Consider the following 21,922-nt stretch of genomic DNA (forward strand, 5'->3'; position numbering starts at 1 on the left):
GATATATACGCAGGACTAGACTGAGCTAAAACTACTGTGATACAGTTAACATAACTGCAATCTATGACATGCTGTTGCATATTGATCTGTTTATAGAAACATAAACAAATACAATTTCCTATGTGCCCTATGAGCCTTTACTAACCCTGCCCATGTTATTTGGGCATCACAATTTCTACATGACCCCTTTCTTTTAGAACAGTTGCCGATACGTTTGCAGCCTAGAGAAGCGGATCACCATAGCATCTGTGATATCATAATAGTGAACTGTAAATAGCATAATGAGGAAGCATATTATTGGATATATTTGTTTTGGTGCTATCTCTATGAATGGACGAATACTAATCCTCAGCAAAGTAATAAGGCCTATGTGGTCTTTATTTGTTTTGTCATATTGGATTTATAGCTGACCGTCTCTGTAAGTAAAAAACAGATGAACCTGAAGCATTATGTGCAATAAAGTGTTGTCATCCTTCAGATGAACACACTGCATGTTTTGGTTGGATGCATTCAACAATCTGTTCTGATAATTGCCAAAAACGTGTGACATATGTCATGTTTGGCAGATGTGACCATCTATTTGGTTACTCATATGTTGTTCTCCATATCTTCTATTCCCTGCAGTAGTTCTGAATAATTAATAATGATGAACATCTGTATAGCAGATTAAAAGTACCGGGTTTTAGTTCTTGATTTTGTTTCCTACAGTTAAAAAGCAGCAGGAATCATGAGAAACTAAAATATCCCCGTATCAATTAGGTTTCGCGGAGCTTCATAGACCTGTTTATAGGTAGTACTTCAAAGCGAGAACATGTCACTTTATCTGAATATATATAACGACATGAGTGGATTGTTCCATACTTGGTGGTAACGACGTGGCCATTTTTGTTTATTTAAGCTAGACAACCTTCCAAAACCCACAAAGGGGCTAAGATGTTAGTCCACTAATAATTTGTTGTTACCACCAAAACCCACAAAGGGGCTATGATGTCTTTCCACAAATACATGGTTTTGAGTACCAAGGATGCAGCCTCCAGCTCATTGGCCACCTCATTGGTCACATAGCCCTTCTAGTGCAATGCCTGCGCCATGGTTGAGCGATGGGAGAGCTGTTGCTCATACAGGGACCTAAATATCTGATACTTGGCGTCATGGTATTTCTTCACCCTAGGATTCGAAGACGGGCGCACAACCTGCAAAGAGAATTTTTGTGATTCATCAGATAAATCATGTAATAAAACAAGAGAATTCCATCCGATTTCGCCAGGCCGACTCGGACATGTACACAAAACTAGCAATATATATCTATACATCAACCCACGGTCCAGTTTTAAGTCAGATTTTTTATTTTTCCAAGCACCTGATGATCGAGGGGAGTGAGCTGGAGGCGGCACAATGCATCCGCAGCGACTACATCCCTGTGAGGTGCACCCTCACATTCTTCGACGAGAAGCAGCACGAGGCGGCAGCGGGCCGTGGCCAGGGCCGAGTGGTGCCGCCGGCTCAGAAGAAGCATATTCGACAATAGTAATCTTATTAATCTTAATCTGGGGCTGGTACTACCAAAGTGCCACTCCTCCAGGTCAACAAGCTTGGAATCCAAGCCCGACAAAGTCTGGCCAGGCCCGGTAATGTTTCTCGACACCAAGGAGCAACGTCAGTGAGAAGAGACCAAGAAGATAACAACGATGGTGGAGGAGATGGCGTGGGCCTGCGCACCGCCAACAAGTCAGATTATGTCCCCGTGCCTTTGTTGAGCGCCGTGTATGCTTTAGAAGCTTCCAAACCACGCGGCCGAATCTCCTAGTACTCATACTGTGTGCAATACATATTTGTTTCTAAAGATTCACTTAATGTAAAGATGCCATGCTGTCTCAACTGTATCACTTCACTAGAATTCAAGGTAATTGTGTTGCATACCTTGTTCTGCCTACGTGATCCAAGACAATAAAAAAATTCAACAAATTTGAGTGGATTTCTTAGCCAAAATCAAGAGCTTCAAGTCGAGAATTCTCAAAATTACCAAGTCCTTTTCTTCTACTTTCTCTTTTACCTTTTTTGTCTGCTGGTTTTTGTTCTGTTCGCATAGCTTTGTCATTTGGACATGCTCTTTCTAGGACCCCCTTCGTCCCATAATATAAGATGTTATTACAGCCAATATGTCAGTATATTGGTTCTAAGAACATCTTATATTATGGGACGGAGGGAGTACAAACTAGCCTGCATTTTGATGCATGTTCAAGAAAAAGAATATACCTTCCCTGCTGCATTCAGTGCTTTCATTGCGCCATGAACACCAGCGAACTTCTTTGCAGCAACAGCACCCAGAATAGCAGCACCCAGAAGCACATTCTCGTTTTCTCTAGGCAGTATTATTGGACAACCTGTAAAGAACAAGTAAAATTTCAAAGAGCATGGAGAGGAGGAAAAGGAGGGAGCTGGCTGCAGGAAGAGGAGACTTGCCTGTGATATCTGCATGTTCTTGGATATACAAGGAGTTCTTTGAAAGTCCGCCACACGCAAGAAGGGTGTCGATCTATTATACATGAAGGAAAATATATATATTCTAGCACCGATTCTATACCAAGTTACTTTTTCAGATCATTGATATCAAATAAATACCTTGTGCGCGTGAGCATTACAATGCTCCACAATATGACGAGTACCATAAGCAATGCCTTGAATTGTTGCTAGGTACAGAAGCGCCAAATGTTTTTCACTTGTATCAAGTGTCAAGCCACAAATCACCCCTTTCGATTTTGGATCAGCCACAGGGGACCTAACCATAACAATGATTTTTCATTCAAGTCAACCATGTTGGAAGTGTGTCACTGGTGGCAAATAAACATTCACCAAAACACTGAGGGAGAAATAATAATTTGCGCGCAAGTGATAGCCTGATAAGTGATAAAATTCTGGTACTTCCTCCGTCCCGTAATATAAGATTGTTTTGCAAGTTGAAACAGCTTGCAAAACGATCTTATATTATGGGAGGGAGGGAGTATGATTTAGTCTTGAAATGAGATTGCTAGCTGCCCGAGTGATAAAACCTGTTGCCGCATTGTTAGTTGAGTATATCTAATTAGAATGGCAAGAAAAGAGAAATACTAATAACCTGTTTTCTAAAAAAGAAGATGACATAAATACTTATAATTGCATGGCATAAAAGTTGGCATAATACATTCAATTTTAACCACCCAGAGTGAAAAAGATGATGTATATGTCAACGGCATATTAATTTTACATAACGGCTGGTTGAGATTCATGACAGGAAACAAAGCCTGGTTGAACTGTTCTGAGATCTTTGTGTCATACAGTAGTTGGCTAGAAATACAATTGCCCAGCCCACCTGCATTTGAGACATGGCCTCCGTGGCGTGTGCTCACGGTTGTATCTTCTAATTAAAACTGACATACCATTTTTGGTGTCACATAAACTGTAAAGAAAAAAGATCTAGATAGCCAACATTCCTGGTTAAGCACCGAATGCTTAACTCTTACCGATTTCCATGAAAATCTGGAAGGACATGGGTGTCCTGACTCAAGGCAGAAAGAAAAGGCATATTTTGTTCATGTGCCATCGAAAGCAATATCTTGTTCATCAACTCATAAATGGACATACCTGGATAATTTGAGAAGAATATTACAGACCTTCATATGGTACAGCATCAAAGATAATCTGCATCAGCAAACATGAAACTTACTTTGAGAAGCAGCTTGATTAGCCAGAAGGGGAGCCGCAGCATGGTTTTGAACAATGTAATCAAGTAAAGCACCAGTTGCACTTTGGCCACACTCCGTGAGCCAAAACTCAGGTATCATCGCTGAATGTGGAATGGAAAGATAAGCATTAAAATTTCAAGAAATAAAAGCATTAACTTAACATAGTCAAGATAAGATTGCGGAGAACCAACCACAGAGATAAATTAACAGAGATTCTGGCAAGGAACATAAGGAAGTAAAATATATGAAGACAACTATACCAGACAAAAATGGTCCCCAGACACCAGGGATAAATAGCTTATTCTTTGAAACAACCATGTGGCATGTAGATGTTCCGCAAACCAAGACCATGCGATGGCATATTGCTTCTTCATCAAACACTGCAAACAAAATGCTCCACATAATCTTGTGCATGGTGTTCCTATCTTAGGCTTGTACATATTAATTTTCTCTATCAATGCATCGAGGAACGAGCTTTTACATTTTTCTCAGGAACAAATGTTTCATATAAATAAACGTGAAGCTTTAGAAGGAATGGTAGTTTCTTAGAAAAACATAGGGGAACCAACACTTACTGTCAGCTTTCAATTCTACATCTGGCACACTTTCCATGACTCCAAGACCCCCCGCATAAGCATCAATAAGCGAAGTTCCAACAGGAGTCCCAGTAAGCAAGCCTAACTCCTGAAATTTGGAGGTAAGCGACATTAAAAAGTCAAATAATGGAAATTAACAGCACAGACATTTATTCTCTTGTTTCTAACATAAGAACTACAAAGAAAGCACTTAGGTAATCGATTGTACCTTTGTTCACTCATGAAAACACTTAGCATTAATGCAGCTTAAACAATGTCAGTTTAAATCAAGAGCAAAACTGATTTGCTTGCCTTTGCAGAAGTAGGTGTCAAACCAGAACCTAGAGGATGACCAGGAAACACAACGGAGTGTCCTATTTGGGTTGCATAGGGTGGTGTATTAGAAAATTAAGAACTACAAATGATACATCACCTTTAGTACAAAAAAGAGAAATGGATAAGCATTCAACCTATTTTTGCCTGGCTCCCTTCATAAAGGTCTCCCAAACCTATTTCTGCCCAAAAGACTTCATCCGTTCCATATGGTTCCATACCACGTGGATTTGATTCCCTCCACTGTTCCATGTGTGATAAGCTGCGGGTTTCATCACCAGTTGCCCTAGCAAAAAAAAAAAAAACAGTGGAAGCAAAACTTGTTAGAAATTCAACTCATAGATTATTGCAGGCTTAGAGAACTTGTGCGTTGAAACTCACCTATATGTTAACCAGTTACCGAGGTCCATCCACCTATATACCATAGACCAAGTTTTTTGCAGATTTTCCTTTACCCATAAAAGCTGTAAAAGGTAAAGTCAAAATAGGATACCATCAATGGAGGTAACTGTAAAATACAAAACAAACCTTGTCTAACCCCCTTCGCATTACAAAACAATTCAAAACTGTTTATCAGTATTCTGTAAGCAAAACATCTTTTTAGGAACATTGTGTTGTTCAGTTTTTGAAATGCTGGAATTCTGACATTCTGAGATTTTCAAGCAAAACTTTTAGGATTGTAAAGTGACAACTGACAACATGGCAACCAACACAATGGTTCAGATGTCCAACAACATCATTAGAGGTATTTACAAAAAATGAATCAGGAAGTAGGAGAATCATATGCATGGAGAAAAAAAGAGTTACCTTTGGAGCTTGCATTTCTGAGGAGACACTCCCGCCATAAAATTGCAATACCGGTGAACTGTGAGAATTAATTCGTTCAGCCTGGTCGAGAGCCCTATGGTCCATCCACACGATGATGTCCCTTCTTGAATCACCATTCCAAGAAACCGAGACAGGGGAACCATCAGCACCCACAGCAACTGCAAGCACCATCCTCTGTTATCAAGTCGGTAGAGCTCTACTCACCTCAAACACAAAATTCTCCATTCAAACCACAGAAGGCACGCGGCTAATGTGGAGATCAGGGCAAACCAAGGGAGCAGGTAGCGGTGAAGCCAAGGCCGACAACATCCTCGGGAGCAACATTTGCCAACGAGCACGCAGATTTTACAGCAGCACACACTGCATGCCAGATATCCGTTGACGATTGCTGTTGGTAAAAGCAACCAAGAATTACCAAAGACGGTATTTAATTCCCATACTGATCATGCAGTACAATGAATGGGTCACCATAGAAGTTGCCAACCTCTACACAATCTCTCTCTTTCCATATCTGTATAGGGCTGCTCGCTGACCCGAGCAACTTACCCTTGTCATCAAAGAGTCCTGCATCAACAGACAACGAACAATTTACAACACTAACCCAATAAGATGAACTCCCGCTTTCAAGTTCAGTTCAAAATGAGAAAAAACAACAACTCAGATTTCAAGTTTGTATGATATGTTCAGTGGCAAGGAAGTCTGTAAACACGATCCCATATTACCCACCATCACAGTATGTGAGCTAGTGAGAGTTACCGAAAACCAAACATATTTCCTTGCATTTTTTCTGTTGAAAAAAACATACTTCCTGTCATGAAGCTAGCATTTAGTTCATCACCAAAGTGGACTCCTGCAAGACAGTCTTCCTTGAGCTACTCCAATTTTCTCTAGCAATGGTTACTTGGTGTCAGTACTAGCGCACTGACGATGAGCGTCAACAGAGCGGGAAGACGTAAACAGGCAAAGAAGGACACGTAAAGCACTGGCGGGTAATTCAAATGGTAGAGTTGGGCCAGCATGGCACTGTGGGCCGTTGGGCCAGAGTTGGGTTGTAAACGAGCCGTGCGCCTTTATAAGCAACGGTCATCCATTGTAATCGGTATCGATGAAATGAAAAAGCTCTGAACCTCTCATTCTGTTCTTATCCTCTTTGTTGCTTCTCCTACCTCCCAACCTCAGCCCAGATCTCGCCTCCTTCCCCTCCTCCGACCTGCGCCAGTCGCCGGCGAAATCCTGCCGTCTCTAGGATGTGACAATCTGGTATCAGAGCCACCGTTTCCGCTCGCGCCGCCAATTTTTTTTCCCCAATTCGTACCCGGCAAATTCCGACGCGACGGTAGCGGATCACCTTAGGGTTTGATCTGCGTAAATCCTGACCCGAGGTCGGTTGATTTGGGGGAACTCGTCACCACGGCGGCGTTCAAGCCCAACCCGCAGACACGCTATCTCGCGGACGAGATGGAGGCGTTTCAGACGCGGATGCTGCAGGAGCTGGCGGAGATCCGCGCGGCCCAGGCAAAACTAACTGCGGTCGACGGCATCTGCGAGAAGTTGGAAGCCCTGGACGCCAAGCTATCGGAGCAGGCGACCCGGCTGGATCAGGTACAAATGAAGGTCAATTTGTCCTGTGACACACTGGGGAAGGTGCAGCAGGAGCAGGCGCACGCGGCGCAGCTGGGCAAGCAGAATTGTGCGCAAGGGAGTGGAAGCTCGTCACCGATTGCATCGGAGGTTTCTGATGGCATACTGGGTGCTAATCCACCAGGTCAGTACCGTGCGCCACCGCGTTTTCCCCCAGTTCCTATTCAGTTACCGCCTGCGGGCCACGGTGTTGCAGTGGGGGGAGATGAGTCCACCGGCAAACGCGCTTGGATGCCTAAGATGGATTTCCCACGCTTTGACGGTACAGATGTGAGGATTTGGTTAGACAAGTGTGAAGCATTTTTCCAGCTGTATCACATACCTGACAATTTCAAAGTTACTTCTGCTTCTCTGTATCTGTCAGACAACGCGGCTCACTGGTATCAGGCATTCAAACAGAACAGCGCATTTCATACTTGGGAACAGTTCCGTGCTTCTGTTTTGCAAGAGTTTGATGTGAAATACACAGAGAGCGACTGAAGTCGTTAATGATGCTCAAACAACAGGGTTCAGTGGAAGAATATAAAGTGCAATTTCAGCAGCTGGTGTACAACATCAGGTTATATGAGCCAGCCATAAGTGACACATTTCTGGTGACCAGGTTTGTAATGGGACTGAAAGAGGAATTGCGAAGTGTGGTGGAACTCCAGCTTCCTGCTAATGTGCAAACAGCATCCATGTATGCTACAGTGCAGGAAGGGCTCTTAAATCAGCAAAAGTCATATAAGTCCAGTTTTCAGAAGAACACTGCTACCAAATCCGACAGCAAACACAATTTTGCTCCGGGTGAACTGTGGAAGGCCAAGCAGCTCAAAGAGTACAGGCGTGCGAATGGTTTGTGTTATAGCTGTGGTGAGAAATACGTCCCTGGACACACCTGTAACAAAGCACCTGCGCCTGCAGCTCAGTTAAAAGCAGCAGAACTGGTTGACCCTCATGAGATCATCTCTGATGCAGTGTTAGATGCTCTGGTGGACGACCATCAACCTGAATGTGCTCACATCTCAGTTACAGCTTTGTCTGGTGCAGCTCATCCTAAAACCATACAACTCAGAGCGCTTGTTGGTAATCAAGTAGTCCTGATACTGATCGACTCGGGCAGCACTCACACCTTTGTAGATAAAGCCTTGCTGAGCAGAGTACCAGTTACTGCAGAGAAACTAGCAACCCCTTTGCATGTGAAGGTGGCAAATGGAGACAAAGTTGATTGTACAGAGTTTGTGACCAAACTGAACTGGTGGATTCAGGGCCATAATTTCTCTACTCCCATGCATGTGCTGGAATTGGGAGGGTATGACATTATTCTGGGGATGGATTGGCTAGAGAAATGGGGAGTTATGCAGTGTCATTGGGCAGATAAATGGATCAAGTTTGACTACCAAGGAAAAGAAATCAAGTTGCAGGGAGTGTTGCCTGTTAAACAAGATCAGATTCAGGAAGTTTCTATGGAACAACTGAGGAAGTGGGACAAGGGAAATGACATCTGGGCAACTGCTGTCTTGCATCACATTTGTGTGGCTCCAGTGACTGAAGTGCCAGAGGAAGTGCACAGACTGCTACAAGCAAATAAAGCTGCATTTATAGATCCAAAAAACTTGCCTCCCCACAGGGAGTTTGACCATGAGATACACTTGGTGCCTGATGCTGTGCCTGTTAATTGCAGACCTTATAGGTACTCTCCTCTGCAGAAAGATGAAATAGAGAAACAGGTATCAGAAATGTTGCAGTCTGGACTGATCACACCCAGCCTGAGCCCTTTTGCTTCACCTGTACTATTGGTCAAGAAAAAAGATGGTACTTGGAGGTTTTGTGTGGATTATAGGAAACTCAACTCCCTCACTATTAAAAGCAAATTCCCAATGCCAGTGATTGACGAACTGTTGGATGAATTAGGAGGTGCTAAGTGGTTTTCCAAGCTGGATCTTAGATCAGGTTACCACCAAATAAGGATGGCAGAAGCAGATGAGTTTAAGACAACATTCAAGACACATAATGGACAATATCAGTTTAAGGTGCCCTTTGGATTGTGTACTGCTCCAGCTACTTTCCAATGTTTCATGAACTTCATTTTCAAAGGTTCCAACAGAAAGTTTGTGCTCATATTCATGGATGATATACTGGTATTCACTGGGACTTTGGAAGAACACTTGCAACATTTGCAAGAAGTATTTGATATACTCAAGGAGAACAACTTGTTTGTTAAGGAAAGCAAATGTGCCTTTGCTCAGCAGTCAATGGAGTATCTGGGCCACATTATTACTGATGCAGGAGTCACCACTGATCCTGCCAAGACAGCTGCTATGGTGGACTGGCCCACTCCAACTAATGTTACTGAGTTGAGAGGATTTTTGGGGCTAACTGGGTACTATAGGAATTTTGTCAAAAACTATGGTCTGTTAGCTAAACCTCTTACTGTCCTGTTAAAGAAACAAGCATTCCAATGGACTGAAACTGCTCAGACTGCATTTCAACTCTTGAAGCAGGTCATGGCAACTACTCCTGTTCTGGCCCTACCAGATTTCAACAAATCTTTCACAGTTGAAACAGATGCTTGCAACACTGGAATTGGAGCAGTGCTCACACAAGAGGGACATCCAATTGCATGTTACAGTAAGGCCTTGGGGACAAATAGTCAGAAGATTTCCATTTATGAAAAAGAATTTATGGCCATTATGATGGCTATTGATAGATGGAGATCATATTTTTCCAGAGCCCCATTTGTGATCAAAACTGATCGTCAGAGCTTGTATCACCTTGGAGATCAAAATTTGACTTCTGACTTGCAGAGGAAAGCCATGACAAAATTAGTTGGACTCCAGTTTTCCATCCAGTATAAGAAAGGGGTAGAGAATATTGCTGCAGATGCCTTGTCCAGAGTGGCACACTTGTTCCCTGTACAAGCTGTTTCTACCAGTAAACCCCTATGGATACAGGAAATCCTAAACTCTTATACAGTGGATCCCTTTGCTCAGACCATGCTGCAGAAAATGGCAATAGATGCAAATGCTTGTCCTGGATTTCAACTCCAGGATGGCCTGATCAAACATGAGGAAAAAATCTGGGTGGGAGCCAATTCTGGACTCCAAACCAAACTGATTCAAGCTTTCCACTCAACTCCTGTTGGGGGACACTCTGGCATGTTGCCCACATACCACAAAGTCAAGCAGCTGTTCAGTTGGACTGGATTAAAGAAGGATGTGGAGAACTTTGTTAAACAGTGCAGCATCTGTCAGCAAGCTAAGCATGAGCTCTGTAGAGTACCAGGTCTACTGCAACCTCTGCCAATTCCAGATGGTCCTTGGCAGGCAATCAACATGGACTTTATTGAGGGTTTGCCTAAATCAGAAGGATATAATGCCATACTGGTCGTGGTCGATCGTTTCACCAAAGTAAGCCACTTCCTGCCCCTGAAACATCCTTTTACAGCAGCCTCAGTGGCTAAGGTTTTCCTCAACACGATTGTCAAGCTACACGGTCTGCCATTGTCTATTGTGTCTGATCGTGACAAGATATTCACGAGTTCTTTCTGGAAAGAGTTATTCAGAATTTGGGGCACCGAGCTGCAGATGAGCACAACATATCATCCGCAGACGGATGGGCAAACCGAGCGGGTAAACCAATGCTTGGAAATGTATCTGCGCTGTGTTGTGCATGATTCGCCGCACAAGTGGGATGCTTGGTTACCGCAAGCGGAGTTCTGGTACAACACAACGTATCACTCCTCGCTCGGCTGTACTCCTTACAAAGCACTGTACGGCCATGAGGCCAACGTGGGCCAGTTACAAGGGCAGGCCAAGTCCTTGCATCCAGATGTACAGGAATGGCTCTCAACGCACACTCAACATACTGCAACACTGAAGGAACATCTGGCCAGAGCACAGTGCAAGTACAAACAGTATGCAGACAGAAAACGAACTGATCGCCAGTTCTCTGAAGGAGAGATGGTATATCTCAGACTGCAACCGTACACACAATCATCAGTGGTCAATCGGCCGTGCCCTAAGCTTGCAATGAAGTTCTTTGGACCATTCAAGATTTTGGCTAAGGTGGGCAATGCTGCATATCGTCTGGAACTTCCTCGTGGCAGTCTGGTTCATCCAGTATTCCATGTCTCCCAACTAAAGGAACACATCCCTGATCACACTCCGGTATTCACTACCCTGCCGGAACCGCTGGATCTATCTGAACCGGGGCTGATGCCTGAAGAAATCATGGAGCGCAAACTGGTTAAGAAGGGCAATGCAGCACATCAGCAAGTTCTGGTGAAATGGACATCAGTTCCAGCATCGGCAGCTACATGGGAAGATTACGAGGTGCTGCGCGCGCGTTACCCCAACGCACCAGCATGGGGACAGGCTGGTTCTCCTGGGGCGGGTACTGTCAGTACTAGCGCACTGACGATGAGCGTCAACAGAGCGGGAAGACGTAAACAGGCAAAGAAGGACACGTAAAGCACTGGCGGGTAATTCAAATGGTAGAGTTGGGCCAGCATGGCACTGTGGGCCGTTGGGCCAGAGTTGGGTTGTAAACGAGCCGTGCGCCTTTATAAGCAACGGTCATCCATTGTAATCGGTATCGATGAAATGAAAAAGCTCTGAACCTCTCATTCTGTTCTTATCCTCTTTGTTGCTTCTCCTACCTCCCAACCTCAGCCCAGATCTCGCCTCCTTCCCCTCCTCCGACCTGCGCCAGTTGCCGGCGAATCCTGCCGTCTCTAGGACGTGACACTTGGGTACAAAAGTGGTACTAATTATTATCATATCTACTCCCTCCGTTCCCAAATATTTGTCTTTCTAGACATTTCAAATGAACTATAATATACGGATGTATGTAGACATATTTTAAAATGTAGATTCACTCATTTTGCTCCGTATGTAGTCATTTGTTGAAATCTCTAGAAAGAAAAATATTTGAGAACGGAGGGAGTAGTAGACTGCCAAATCTCGCCTTAATATGGAAATGCCGAGGTTACTACTAGTAGTAGGAACTAAAAAGAATAGTGACAGGAGTGGTTTCGAAGGCAGCAAACCTGCACGAGCGCTGCCGGTGCCGGCGTCGACGCCGAGGAAGACGCCACCGCAGGACATGACGCCGGCGGCGGCGATGGGGAGCAGCCGGAGCCGGGGACGAGGAGCAGCTATCACTTCCTCGTGGGCCTCTCGTGGGTCGCGTGGCTTTGGTTGGGCGGGGTCGTCCAGGCCTGATCACAAGTTGGGTCGGGATCTGGGCCCACTACAGTCGTTCCACGTGTGCTAATCATTATCCTAACCCTGCCCCAGCAAAAAGATCGCGCCGACCGACCCCGCACCGCGCCACCACTTGCCAGCCACGGCGTGTCGTGCCGGGCTTTCGGATAGAATATATTTAGGCCACCACGCCTGGGCCCGCGGACACGTCACCCGCCGGGCGGCGACGTCACACTGCCGCCGTGGGCCCCGCGCGCTTTTCGTCAGTGGATGGGTACAATCTCTATCTGTCTCGCCAAAAGGATCTCTGACCCATCCGCCCCCCCGCCGACGCCGACGCGCCGTTGCCTTCTCTCCCCTCACCTCCCCGACCTCATCGCCGCGATCCCATCCGCCCGGCCCCGAATCCAGCGCCCGGCCCAGCCGACCGCGGCCGATCGACTCCTCCGGCGCGCCGAATCGGTGAGGGCGGCGGCGGCGGTCGCGCGAAATCTGGACGCGGGTGCCGGCTAGGGTTCGCTGCCGGCGATGAACGAGAAGCGCGGGCTGGAGGCCGCCGCCGCCGGCGACGGCCGCCCTGAGGCCAAGCGGTCGCGGCCCCCGGCTCTTGCCAGGTCAGGAATTCGTTCAGTTTTAGCACCCCTTTTAAGTGCGTGATGTGATTTCCTTATAGTCGTGCCGGTTCAGCCGCGCGAGTGCTAGCCAGTGGAGTTGCTTGGGTCCGTATGCTGGATCGTTCAAAAGCCTTCGTGATTTAGCGCCGGCTTACGGCACTCTATGATTGGGATTTGGGAATTTGTGTCCAGATTTGTTGCTTGCGACTTGGGCCGTCTAGCTGAAAATCTGAAGACATGTTTGTTTTTTCATGGACAAGCGGTGGTCAGGTTGTTATTAGCGGGGTGATGATTGGTCTTCTAGTTGCTGCGTCTAGCCATAGCTTTGGAATTTCAGTTATGGTTTTGATAACCATGGGCGTTTTGAAGTGCCTTTTGGGATCACCACGCAGTACTAGGAAGAATTTGAGCTGGGATTGGTGTGACTTGCTGGGAAGTGCTGAATTCTTGGTAACTTGCTAACTTGGCAGTTAACTGTTGAGAGAAAGGACAAAATCCGTTATAAGTAGTTTCAGGAGCACGCTCGTGACCTTGTTATAGAAGGATGTACACTCATGGACGCCTATGCTTACCATGGAAAACAATATACTCCCTCCTTCCATCTATATAGGGCCTAATGTGTTTTTCGAGGCTAACTTTGACCAAATGTTAGAGCAATAATATATGACATGCAACTTACACAAAACACATCATCAAATTCGTATGTGAAAGGAGCTTTCAATGATATAATTTTCATATTATGCATGTCATGTACTATTAATTTTGTCAATAGTCAAAGACGGTCTTGAAAAACGCATTAGGCCCTATATAGATGGAAGGAGGGAGTAAGAAAAGTAGTGTGCATCATCCAGCACACATACAGACAAAATCAAATTTAACTCCAGGCTTGTCATTCACTCTATTCTTTTGTTATATATTTTAACCTCATGCACATAAGTTAAGCAAATACATAAATTAGCACTCTGGCCATGTTAAAATTGTCTTATTTGCTATCTCATTGAACTTGTTCGTTTACAAAATACCCCAACTGGCCAACTGACAAGAATCTCCCTAGTTAATGGCAAGAACTATCTCTAAAGCGCTATCTCTGGGCGTCATGTTTATAAGAGCATCTCCAGCCGTTGGCCCCCCAAGCGGCGATTTTACGCGCCCCCTGGGGGCGAGCCGGCGCTAAAATCAGCAAACTTGACATAATATTCGACATGTTCGGCGTTATTACATAAGCTATTTAAAAAAAACCAACTACGGGGCGAAGAAGTCGCTAAGCGCGGCGAAGTCGCCGACGTCGCCGCCGTCCTCGTCGGCGGCGGTGGCCTTCTCCTTCTTGATGGCGCGGCCGCCCCTGCTGGACCCCTGCCCGGCGTCTCCATGGCGGACCGGTGGCGGCGGCACGCCGTTGTCGCTGTCGTCGGACGACGACTCCTCCCTCGTCCCGGCCACGGCGCCGAGCTCCGAAGCGCTTGTAGGCGAGGCGCTGGCGCTCCAGCTCCATGTGTGCCCAGTCATCGCGCGCCCATTTGAGGGCCACCGCGTCGTCGAGCTCCTCCTCCTTGACGCCGCCGGTGAGCCCGGGCTCCGTCTTGACGGCAGCGAGCCCCGGCTCCGTCTTTGGTTTGACGTAGCGCGGAGGAGCCGAGGAGGGGGCGCGCCTGCCGCCCTCGTTGATGACGATGCCGACACTGCGGGTGCGTCGACCGAGCGGCGTCTCCGCGGCCGGCTCGGCCTTGACGCCTAACAACGCCGGCGAGCCGGAAGAGTGGGAGGAGGAGCGAGAGGACGACTAAGAGGAGGAAGACGAGGAGGAGCCAAACCTCCTGGGCACCCATGGCCCGGCGCTCCGGCGTGGGGGCGGGACGACCGCCGCGGCAGGGTATGCCAGCGGCGGGTCATTGCCGCCCTCGAGGTACGCCAGCACCTCGTGGAGTGTGCGGCCCGGGACGCCCCACCAGACGCGCGCCCATCGCTGTTCTTGACGCTGCCCACCACTGGCGTCTCGTTCGTGGACGCCAGCCGCTGCGCCTGCCGGCGCTGGAAGTACTCCGCCCACGCCGCGTGGTTGTCGGCGGCGTACTGGGGGAGGGAGCGTTGCTCCTCCGTCAGGGACGAACGCACGCGGTCGACCTCGGCGGCGAAGATGCCGGGGCGCGCCTCGACGTCGGGCACCGGGGGGATGGGGACACCCTCGTTGTTGAGCTTCCACCCCGTCGGCCCGGCGCGCATGTCCGGCGGTGCTGGGATGTTGGCCTTGAACAGGAGGTACGCCTCCCACTCCCGGAGCGAGCGGCGGCCGAAGCCGTTGGCCGCCGCAGCGTCGCCAGGGAAGCGTTCGGCCATTGAGAGGGAAAGGGAAGGGGAGCTCGGCGGCGGACGGGAGGGAGGCAGAGCTTGGCGGTGAGGGGGAGCCTTTGGTTTTATAGCCCCGCGCCGTGTGTACGCATGGCGGAAGGGGAGGTGTCGCCGCGCCCGCCCGCCCGTGACACGCCACCCGTGAGGAATCAATGGCAAGGCTGACCGGCGGCAGCCTTGCCATTGATTCCCCATGGGAAACCGAGGCGTTCTGGGGAAGACGAGGCGCGTGCCGTTGACTCGGCGGGCCCGCGGCTCTTTCGCGCCAAAGCCGCTCGCCCCGGTGCCCCCTAGCGCGCCGGGTTCGGCCTGGGGCCGCCGACGCCAATTTCGGCGCAAGCCGGCGAAAAACGGGCTCCTGTGGGCGCGACTGGCCGATTTTTGGGCGCCGGCGCGGAAAAAACGCTTGGGGAGGGCTTGTTGGGGGCGCGGCTGGAGATGCTCTAAGCATAACCTCCATACCATTTTCCTATTTTTTAATAGCCAAAGCTTGACATTGTTTAGTGTGACCATATGAACATATGAAAGCGTTTCCAGTGCGTTTGGCACATGGCACATTCTTGGTTGTGGTCTGTGTGAACATGCGGTGTTGGATACTTAGATGTGCTACAAAACTACATAAATCATTGTAGGACAATTAAGAAGTATTATTTTACCATCTTTCATTAACAAGTGTGTCTCTTTCGCTTTCATGTATCTGTACTCGTAATTCTATTTCAAAATGCTAGAAGACTGTGAAGTGCTGTAACATTATGATGTTGAGTTGTGGCCTGTTGAATATTAGCTAAGTATTATCTTAAATGGTTTTACTGAACATTTTTTGTTGGGTTTACCTTTCAATTGGAACAACATTTAATCATGGTTTTTGTACTTATTCATTCTGCTTGTACAGTGTTATTGTTGAAGCACTAAAGGTGGATAGTCTGCAGAGGCTTTGCTCATCATTGGAACCAATTCTCCGTAGAGTGGTAAGAACAAAGCAAGTATTAAAAAGGAATACTGTTATGACATATCTTTATGGAGTTGCAAAATGTATATTGTCATTTTGTGTTTCTTTCTGTTGGTTGTAATTTTGTATTTTGCTTGTAGGTTAGTGAAGAAGTGGAGCGCGCCTTGGGAAAACTTGGTCCTGCTGCAATCACTGGGAGGTATGACATCAAACCAACAATGAAGCAAATATATTAGTTTCTTTGTTAAAACGTCAATATGTTGCTTTCCGTTTAAGATGCACTGAACCGTTTGTTTGGTGCTTTCTCCATGTTGTGATACGTACCTGACACGGATATGCCTTCTGTGGTATGTATCAAAGGTGTATCAGATTATTTTTGAAATATTTATGGACACTGTACATGGCTATGCAGCCCTCTGCCAGAAAAGAAAGCTCAGAGGACGTGGCGTCGACCCGTTGGCTGGGCAGCTGGGGTAGCTGCCAGCCCACCTGAGTTCGAGCCTCGGCTTTGACGCGGTTGCTCGTGGAGTTTCTCCTGTAAAAAAAAGCCAATGAGGGTTAGCCCTTGGGTTGGTCTCATTTTTTTTAGAAAAGAAAGCTCATCAAACAACCTAGGCATGACCTCTAACCCCACCTTGACATAGGAGTATGCGAGCAGCCAAGCCATAGCCTACCTCTCCTATTGACACCCACATACATTCCTCCCCCATCAACAGGTCCATCTCTTGGCGTAAATGGGGCACAATCGGTTCCGTTCCGTTTATAATTTCTTTCTATGTTTCAATCTATAGACTCATGTTACACCTGACTTCAGGACTGCAATAAGGAAGCGGGATCTTTTCTTATGGTTGATTTGCATAGAAATCGAAGATACTTTATGTGGCTTATTATGTTTTAGTTGGAGATCCCATGTGGTCAGTGTCAATTCTAGACTAGAGGAACTACACTATTGAATACTTCATAAGTTTTCAAATGTATATGTAGCTTTGTCAGTGTGTTAAGGAAAAAATCATGTACTCCCTCCGTCCGGAAATGGATGTATCTAGACGTATTTTAGTTTTAGATACATCCATTTTTATCCATTTCTCTGACAAGTATTTCCGGACGGAGGGAGTATCACCGTAGCCTAGTTTTTCCTTATACCTTCTAGTTGTGCACTTCATTCCTTTCAAAATAGATGTTCGTCTAGGGTTAGACATAGGCGTACCTCTTTTTCCTGCCCCAACACATGCGATCTAAAGATCGTCTAGGGTTAGACATAGGCGTACCTCTTTTTCCTGCCCCAACACATGCGATCTAAAGATGAATTATTTGGGAAGTGCAAACATCAGGAGGAGTTAACTAGCTCTATCTGCTATGACGTTGTTGACGGGGAAAAAAGCAATTAAAGCGGCTAAAAATGTTTGGAGCTCCAGGAGGACATTATTTTGAAATGGAAGGAGTATGACACATAACACCCTTTCCTTACTGAATTGTAAAATATATCAATATAGTGCAAGTAACACATGATGGTCTTACAAGTAACTTGATGTTTGCGGTGTGCAATGTAATTTGGCTTCACGCATCATGCTATATCCTCGCAAAGTATGTAAACTTTGAGGCCTAAAAGGTGAAATGGCCTTCTTTGGGAGCCACCTTGATACTAATTATCTGCTACTGATTGGAATAATGCAGGTCTTCTCCAAAGCGAATTGAAGGGCCTGGTGGAAGAAATCTGCAACTCCAATTCAGGACAAGATTGTCCCTTCCCCTTTTTACCGGAGGAAAAGTTGAAGGGGAGCAGGGGGCTGCAATTCATGTTGTTTTGCTTGATACCGGCAATGGCTGTGTTGTATCATCTGGGCTGGAGTCGTCTTCCAAGCTTGATATTGTTGTTCTAGAAGGTGATTTCAACAATGAGGACGAGGAAGGCTGGACAGAGGAGGAATTTGACAGTCATATAGTGAAGGAGCGTGAGGGAAAACGACCTATTATAACTGGCGATATACAAGTCACACTGAAAGAAGGTGTTGGCACAATCGGGGAGTTCACGTTCACAGATAACTCTAGCTGGATAAGGAGTAGGAAATTCAGACTTGGTTTGAAAATTGCCTCAGGGTTTTGTGAGGGTGTTCGCATCCGTGAGGCAAAAACTGAAGCTTTTATGGTTAAGGACCATAGAGGAGAATGTAAGTTTTCTGTAATGGTAATCATGTGCTTCTGCTTGACATATGTCTGAACAATTTGAATTTCACTTCTTTAGTGTACAAGAAGCATTATCCACCTGCATTGAAGGATGAGGTCTGGAGGTTAGAGAAAATAGGAAAAGATGGGTCATTCCATAAGAGGCTGAATAAATCTGGAATTTTAACTGTTGAAGATTTTCTTAGGCTTGTGGTTCGGGATCCACAGAAGCTGCGTACTGTAAGTTCGTTTCTTTTCCACGGCCTTTGATCTTTTGTTGTTTTAGTTCTATTTTATATACTGTTCTGTTGTTTTAGATCCTCGGAAGTGGCATGTCCAACAAGATGTGGGATTCCCTCGTTGAACATGCAAAAACCTGTGTCTTGAGTGGAAAATATTACATATACTATTCTGATGAGAACAGAACTGCTGGTGCTATTTTCAACGACCTCTATGCATTCTGTGGGCTGATTTCTGGCGAGCAATTCTATTCGTCTGAGAGTCTTGATGATGGCCAAAAGGTTTGTGCTATGGGCATATGTTTGGGTGCATTTGATATCTAGTGTTATGTTTTGTTGAACTTAAATGTTGTTCCCATTCATTTTAACATGCACCCGTCCTAGATAATGCAATTAAATTTATCCTGTTTTGGAGTTTTGAAATTGGTATGCTCTCTGTTCCCAATTCTAGGGCGCTTTAGTTTGGGCGTCAATATTAAGGACTCTGGGCATGGACGTGATTAGTTGAGAGTTGGTCGATTTTGCTCTCACACTCGTCTGAGAAGTTCATCTCATGCAGAGTCTGCATACCTTTGCTCGCCCTGATCTCTGCTCACCAATAGTCCGCCTACCATTGAACAGGCTACATGAAAGGAGATGTCCCAGAGATTTTTTTCCAGTATATGGTCGGGACGTTTAGATTTTGGAACTTGAGGGATTATTAGCGCTTTTACTATGGTAGGGGAACAGGAACGTCACGTAAGAGGGAGTATTATCAAGAGAAAGGAGGAGAAAAACCTCCAGGGCCCTAGATCTGGGAAAAGACGCCCAAGAAACAGCGATTGAGGGAGTAATATGTTGAGGTCTGACTTCATCTTATATCACATTGGTCTTGATTCCGTCCACACACCCTTTATATTCAAGAATGATGGCCATGGATAATGTGTATTAACCACTACGTATTAAATTTCTGGTACAGTTATATGTTTTTAACGCACTGAATGCTCATTAGGTACGTTAAACCCTTAGGTATAGCCAGTTTCTCCAATGTATAATAGTTGTTCTGGCCTTCCTATTAACTGCAGTAATTTCTGAGATGTGCTACACTATGCTTAGGTGTGTTTAAGTAATCTGGGGCACTTGTTTATTTTTCATTTTTTCAAGGAGCGAGTTCGGCTTTCCCTGCTCTAATCAGCAGAAGTGTTTTTTTTAACATAAAATCTTGACTGATTAGAATGTTATTGTTTGCGACAGCATTTTGCTGATGGGCTGGTGAAGAAAGCATATGATAATTGGATGTATGTTATTGAATATGATGGCAAAGCTCTCTTGAACCCTAAACCGAAGAAAAAGGCTGCATTAACTAATCAAGCTGAGGCTCGTGCTCCTGCTGCATATGTACAGTGCATTTCTTCAACGAGTATGCCAGGACCATCTACAACAGGTAAGCACACAAGTGCTTAGATACAGAATTCTAAGTATTTTTGCCATTTTATTTCTGAAGTAGGAAAATGACTTAATGCGTTGGAAAAACTGAAACATTGATTTTGGATATAAATATATACATACAAATAAAGCAAAGGGTGTATGAGATGTATGAAATATTTCATGATGTCACTCTGGAATAGCAGTTTCTCAAAACCATATGTTTTGTTTCATTCATTTCAGGCACAAATGGTTCTATAGGGTATGATGGCAACCAGACAGCAACACAGTCTGTTCAGCTTCAGAGTTCATCTGCTAATGTGCCTGTGCCATATGACGACGCCTTTTCATTTTTGCCGCCTACCATGTTGATGGGGTCTAATCAGGGAACAGCAACTGATGGCATGGGTCTGGAACTCGGCCAGTTGCATCACACAATTTCTCAACGTCAACCAATTCAGCCAGCAAACGTCGGCTACGATAATTGGCATCACAACCGTGATGGTCAGTATGCTGATGATTTCACTGAAGACATTCGCATGAAAAGCCACCAACTGCTCGAGGGTGACGACATGCAGCAGCTGCTCAGGATCTTCAATATGGGCGGAGCTTCTACTGGTTTGCCAGACGAAACATTTTCCTTCCCTGACATTCCATCTCCATTCCCAAACCCAGACTCTGAAGGTGAGCCCAGCCGTCCATCGGGCAAAGCCGTTGTCGGGTGGCTCAAGATAAAGGCTGCTATGAGATGGGGAATATTTGTCAGGAAGAAAGCTGCCGAGAGAAGGGCGCAGATTGTTGAGCTGGAGGATTAAGATTTTGGCGTGTGCTCGCCATTAGATGTTACTGTTGAAATCTCAAATACCAGCTGCTGTTGCTGCGAACTAGTTCTTTGGTTCTCACATATTCGTCGTGATTGCCATTGGAACTAGTTTTCTGTAAATCTACAGCGAGTAGCTCTGCTACCTTGTAAAAAAAAATGTCGACTTGCTTCCTTGTTTAATTTCAACATAAATTCTTGTTTAGCTTGTTTCCGTTTAGCTTAATTTGTGCAGAATATTACTGTAGAAGATGGTGTGAATTGATGTTGACAGTATTATGCATTTGTGGCTATTAATCGGTTGGAGTCCAGAACTTCTGGGAGAACGTTCTTGTAATGCTAAATTGTTTTGTTGGGGTGGTACGTCGGCGTTATGTTATTGGCCTCGTTTGTCAAGTGATCATACAGTGGGTATTTGTTGCAATCAAGTATGCCATTTATGAGAAGTTGAGCTGAAGGGACGTGGACATCTTCTAGTCGAATGGAGGTCAAACTGGTGCACACATCTTTTCCTTTTCAAAAATATCAATTAATTTTCTCTTTCGAAAATGTAATCAACGAATACCAGCTTACGGACGAAAGGAACGGAGGTACGTGTCCACACCTAATTAGCCCCTACCCCCTTTGATTTTTCTTTTTTTTTTTTGCAGAAAACTTTGGGAGCTTTTGTTCAACAAAGGCGGTCCTCAAACAGTCAACTATGAGGCTGTTGATGAGGAACGAAGGTACAGAGTCCAGCCAGCTATCAGTGACCATCAGCGTACAGGCATGCTTAGCACAAAGATAAGATGATAAATTTGCTGAACGAGTTACATGCTGAATAACAAAAACTTGAAAAGATAAGGATAGCTCTCCTATTTCGGCAAGAATCGATGCCACAACTGAACGATCAGTATGGCGAGTGTTCCAGAGATTTTTCTTCTAAGCCTTCACCTCAGCCCGATACCTTTCCTCCCTAATTAGTAGATGTAGCGTCCTTTTCTTTTTCAAGTTTTTAATCATGGTTTGATTTTTCCTTTTGAAGTGCTATTTATCTTATTCGAGGTGGTTGACGCTCCATGCATTCTCGTTGACGCCCAAAGCTGTGAAGGCTACCCGTAAC

The 21,922-nt window shown here is 45.7% G+C and overlaps 2 protein-coding genes across 4 annotated transcripts; one reads left to right on the top strand and one right to left on the bottom strand.

The window, feature by feature from the left end:
* Positions 1-791: 791 nt before the first annotated feature.
* Positions 792-12,415, bottom strand: LOC123132509 (FGGY carbohydrate kinase domain-containing protein). Of its 3 annotated transcripts, none has more exons than XM_044552310.1 (15): positions 12,129-12,415; positions 5,943-6,022; positions 5,729-5,846; positions 5,438-5,616; positions 5,012-5,094; positions 4,768-4,916; positions 4,610-4,671; positions 4,298-4,406; positions 3,983-4,102; positions 3,704-3,823; positions 3,501-3,621; positions 2,623-2,779; positions 2,464-2,536; positions 2,257-2,384; positions 792-1,193 (listed from the first exon to the last, which is right to left on the bottom strand). In XM_044552310.1, exons 1-15 carry the CDS (start codon positions 12,184-12,186, stop codon positions 1,071-1,073), a joined length of 1,680 nt encoding a protein of 559 aa, XP_044408245.1. In that variant the 5' UTR covers positions 12,187-12,415; the 3' UTR covers positions 792-1,070. The 3 variants fall into 3 exon arrangements, with proteins under 3 accessions (XP_044408245.1, XP_044408247.1, XP_044408246.1); XM_044552312.1 differs by having other exon boundaries at positions 5,438-5,558; positions 5,663-5,846; positions 12,129-12,315; XM_044552311.1 differs by having other exon boundaries at positions 5,438-5,561; positions 5,663-5,846; positions 12,129-12,315.
* Positions 12,416-12,555: 140 nt separating this feature from the next.
* LOC123132508 (calmodulin-binding protein 60 B) lies at positions 12,556-21,157 on the top strand. Its single transcript, XM_044552309.1, has 8 exons — positions 12,556-12,899; positions 16,138-16,213; positions 16,335-16,393; positions 17,869-18,362; positions 18,437-18,597; positions 18,675-18,878; positions 19,830-20,019; positions 20,244-21,157. The coding sequence occupies exons 1-8, from the start codon at positions 12,814-12,816 to the stop codon at positions 20,813-20,815; spliced, it is 1,842 nt and encodes a 613-aa protein (XP_044408244.1). The 5' UTR covers positions 12,556-12,813; the 3' UTR covers positions 20,816-21,157.
* Positions 21,158-21,922: the final 765 nt, after the last annotated feature.

Source organism: Triticum aestivum, chromosome 6A, assembly GCF_018294505.1.
Source record: "Triticum aestivum cultivar Chinese Spring chromosome 6A, IWGSC CS RefSeq v2.1, whole genome shotgun sequence".
NCBI classification, from domain to species: domain Eukaryota; kingdom Viridiplantae; phylum Streptophyta; class Magnoliopsida; order Poales; family Poaceae; genus Triticum; species Triticum aestivum.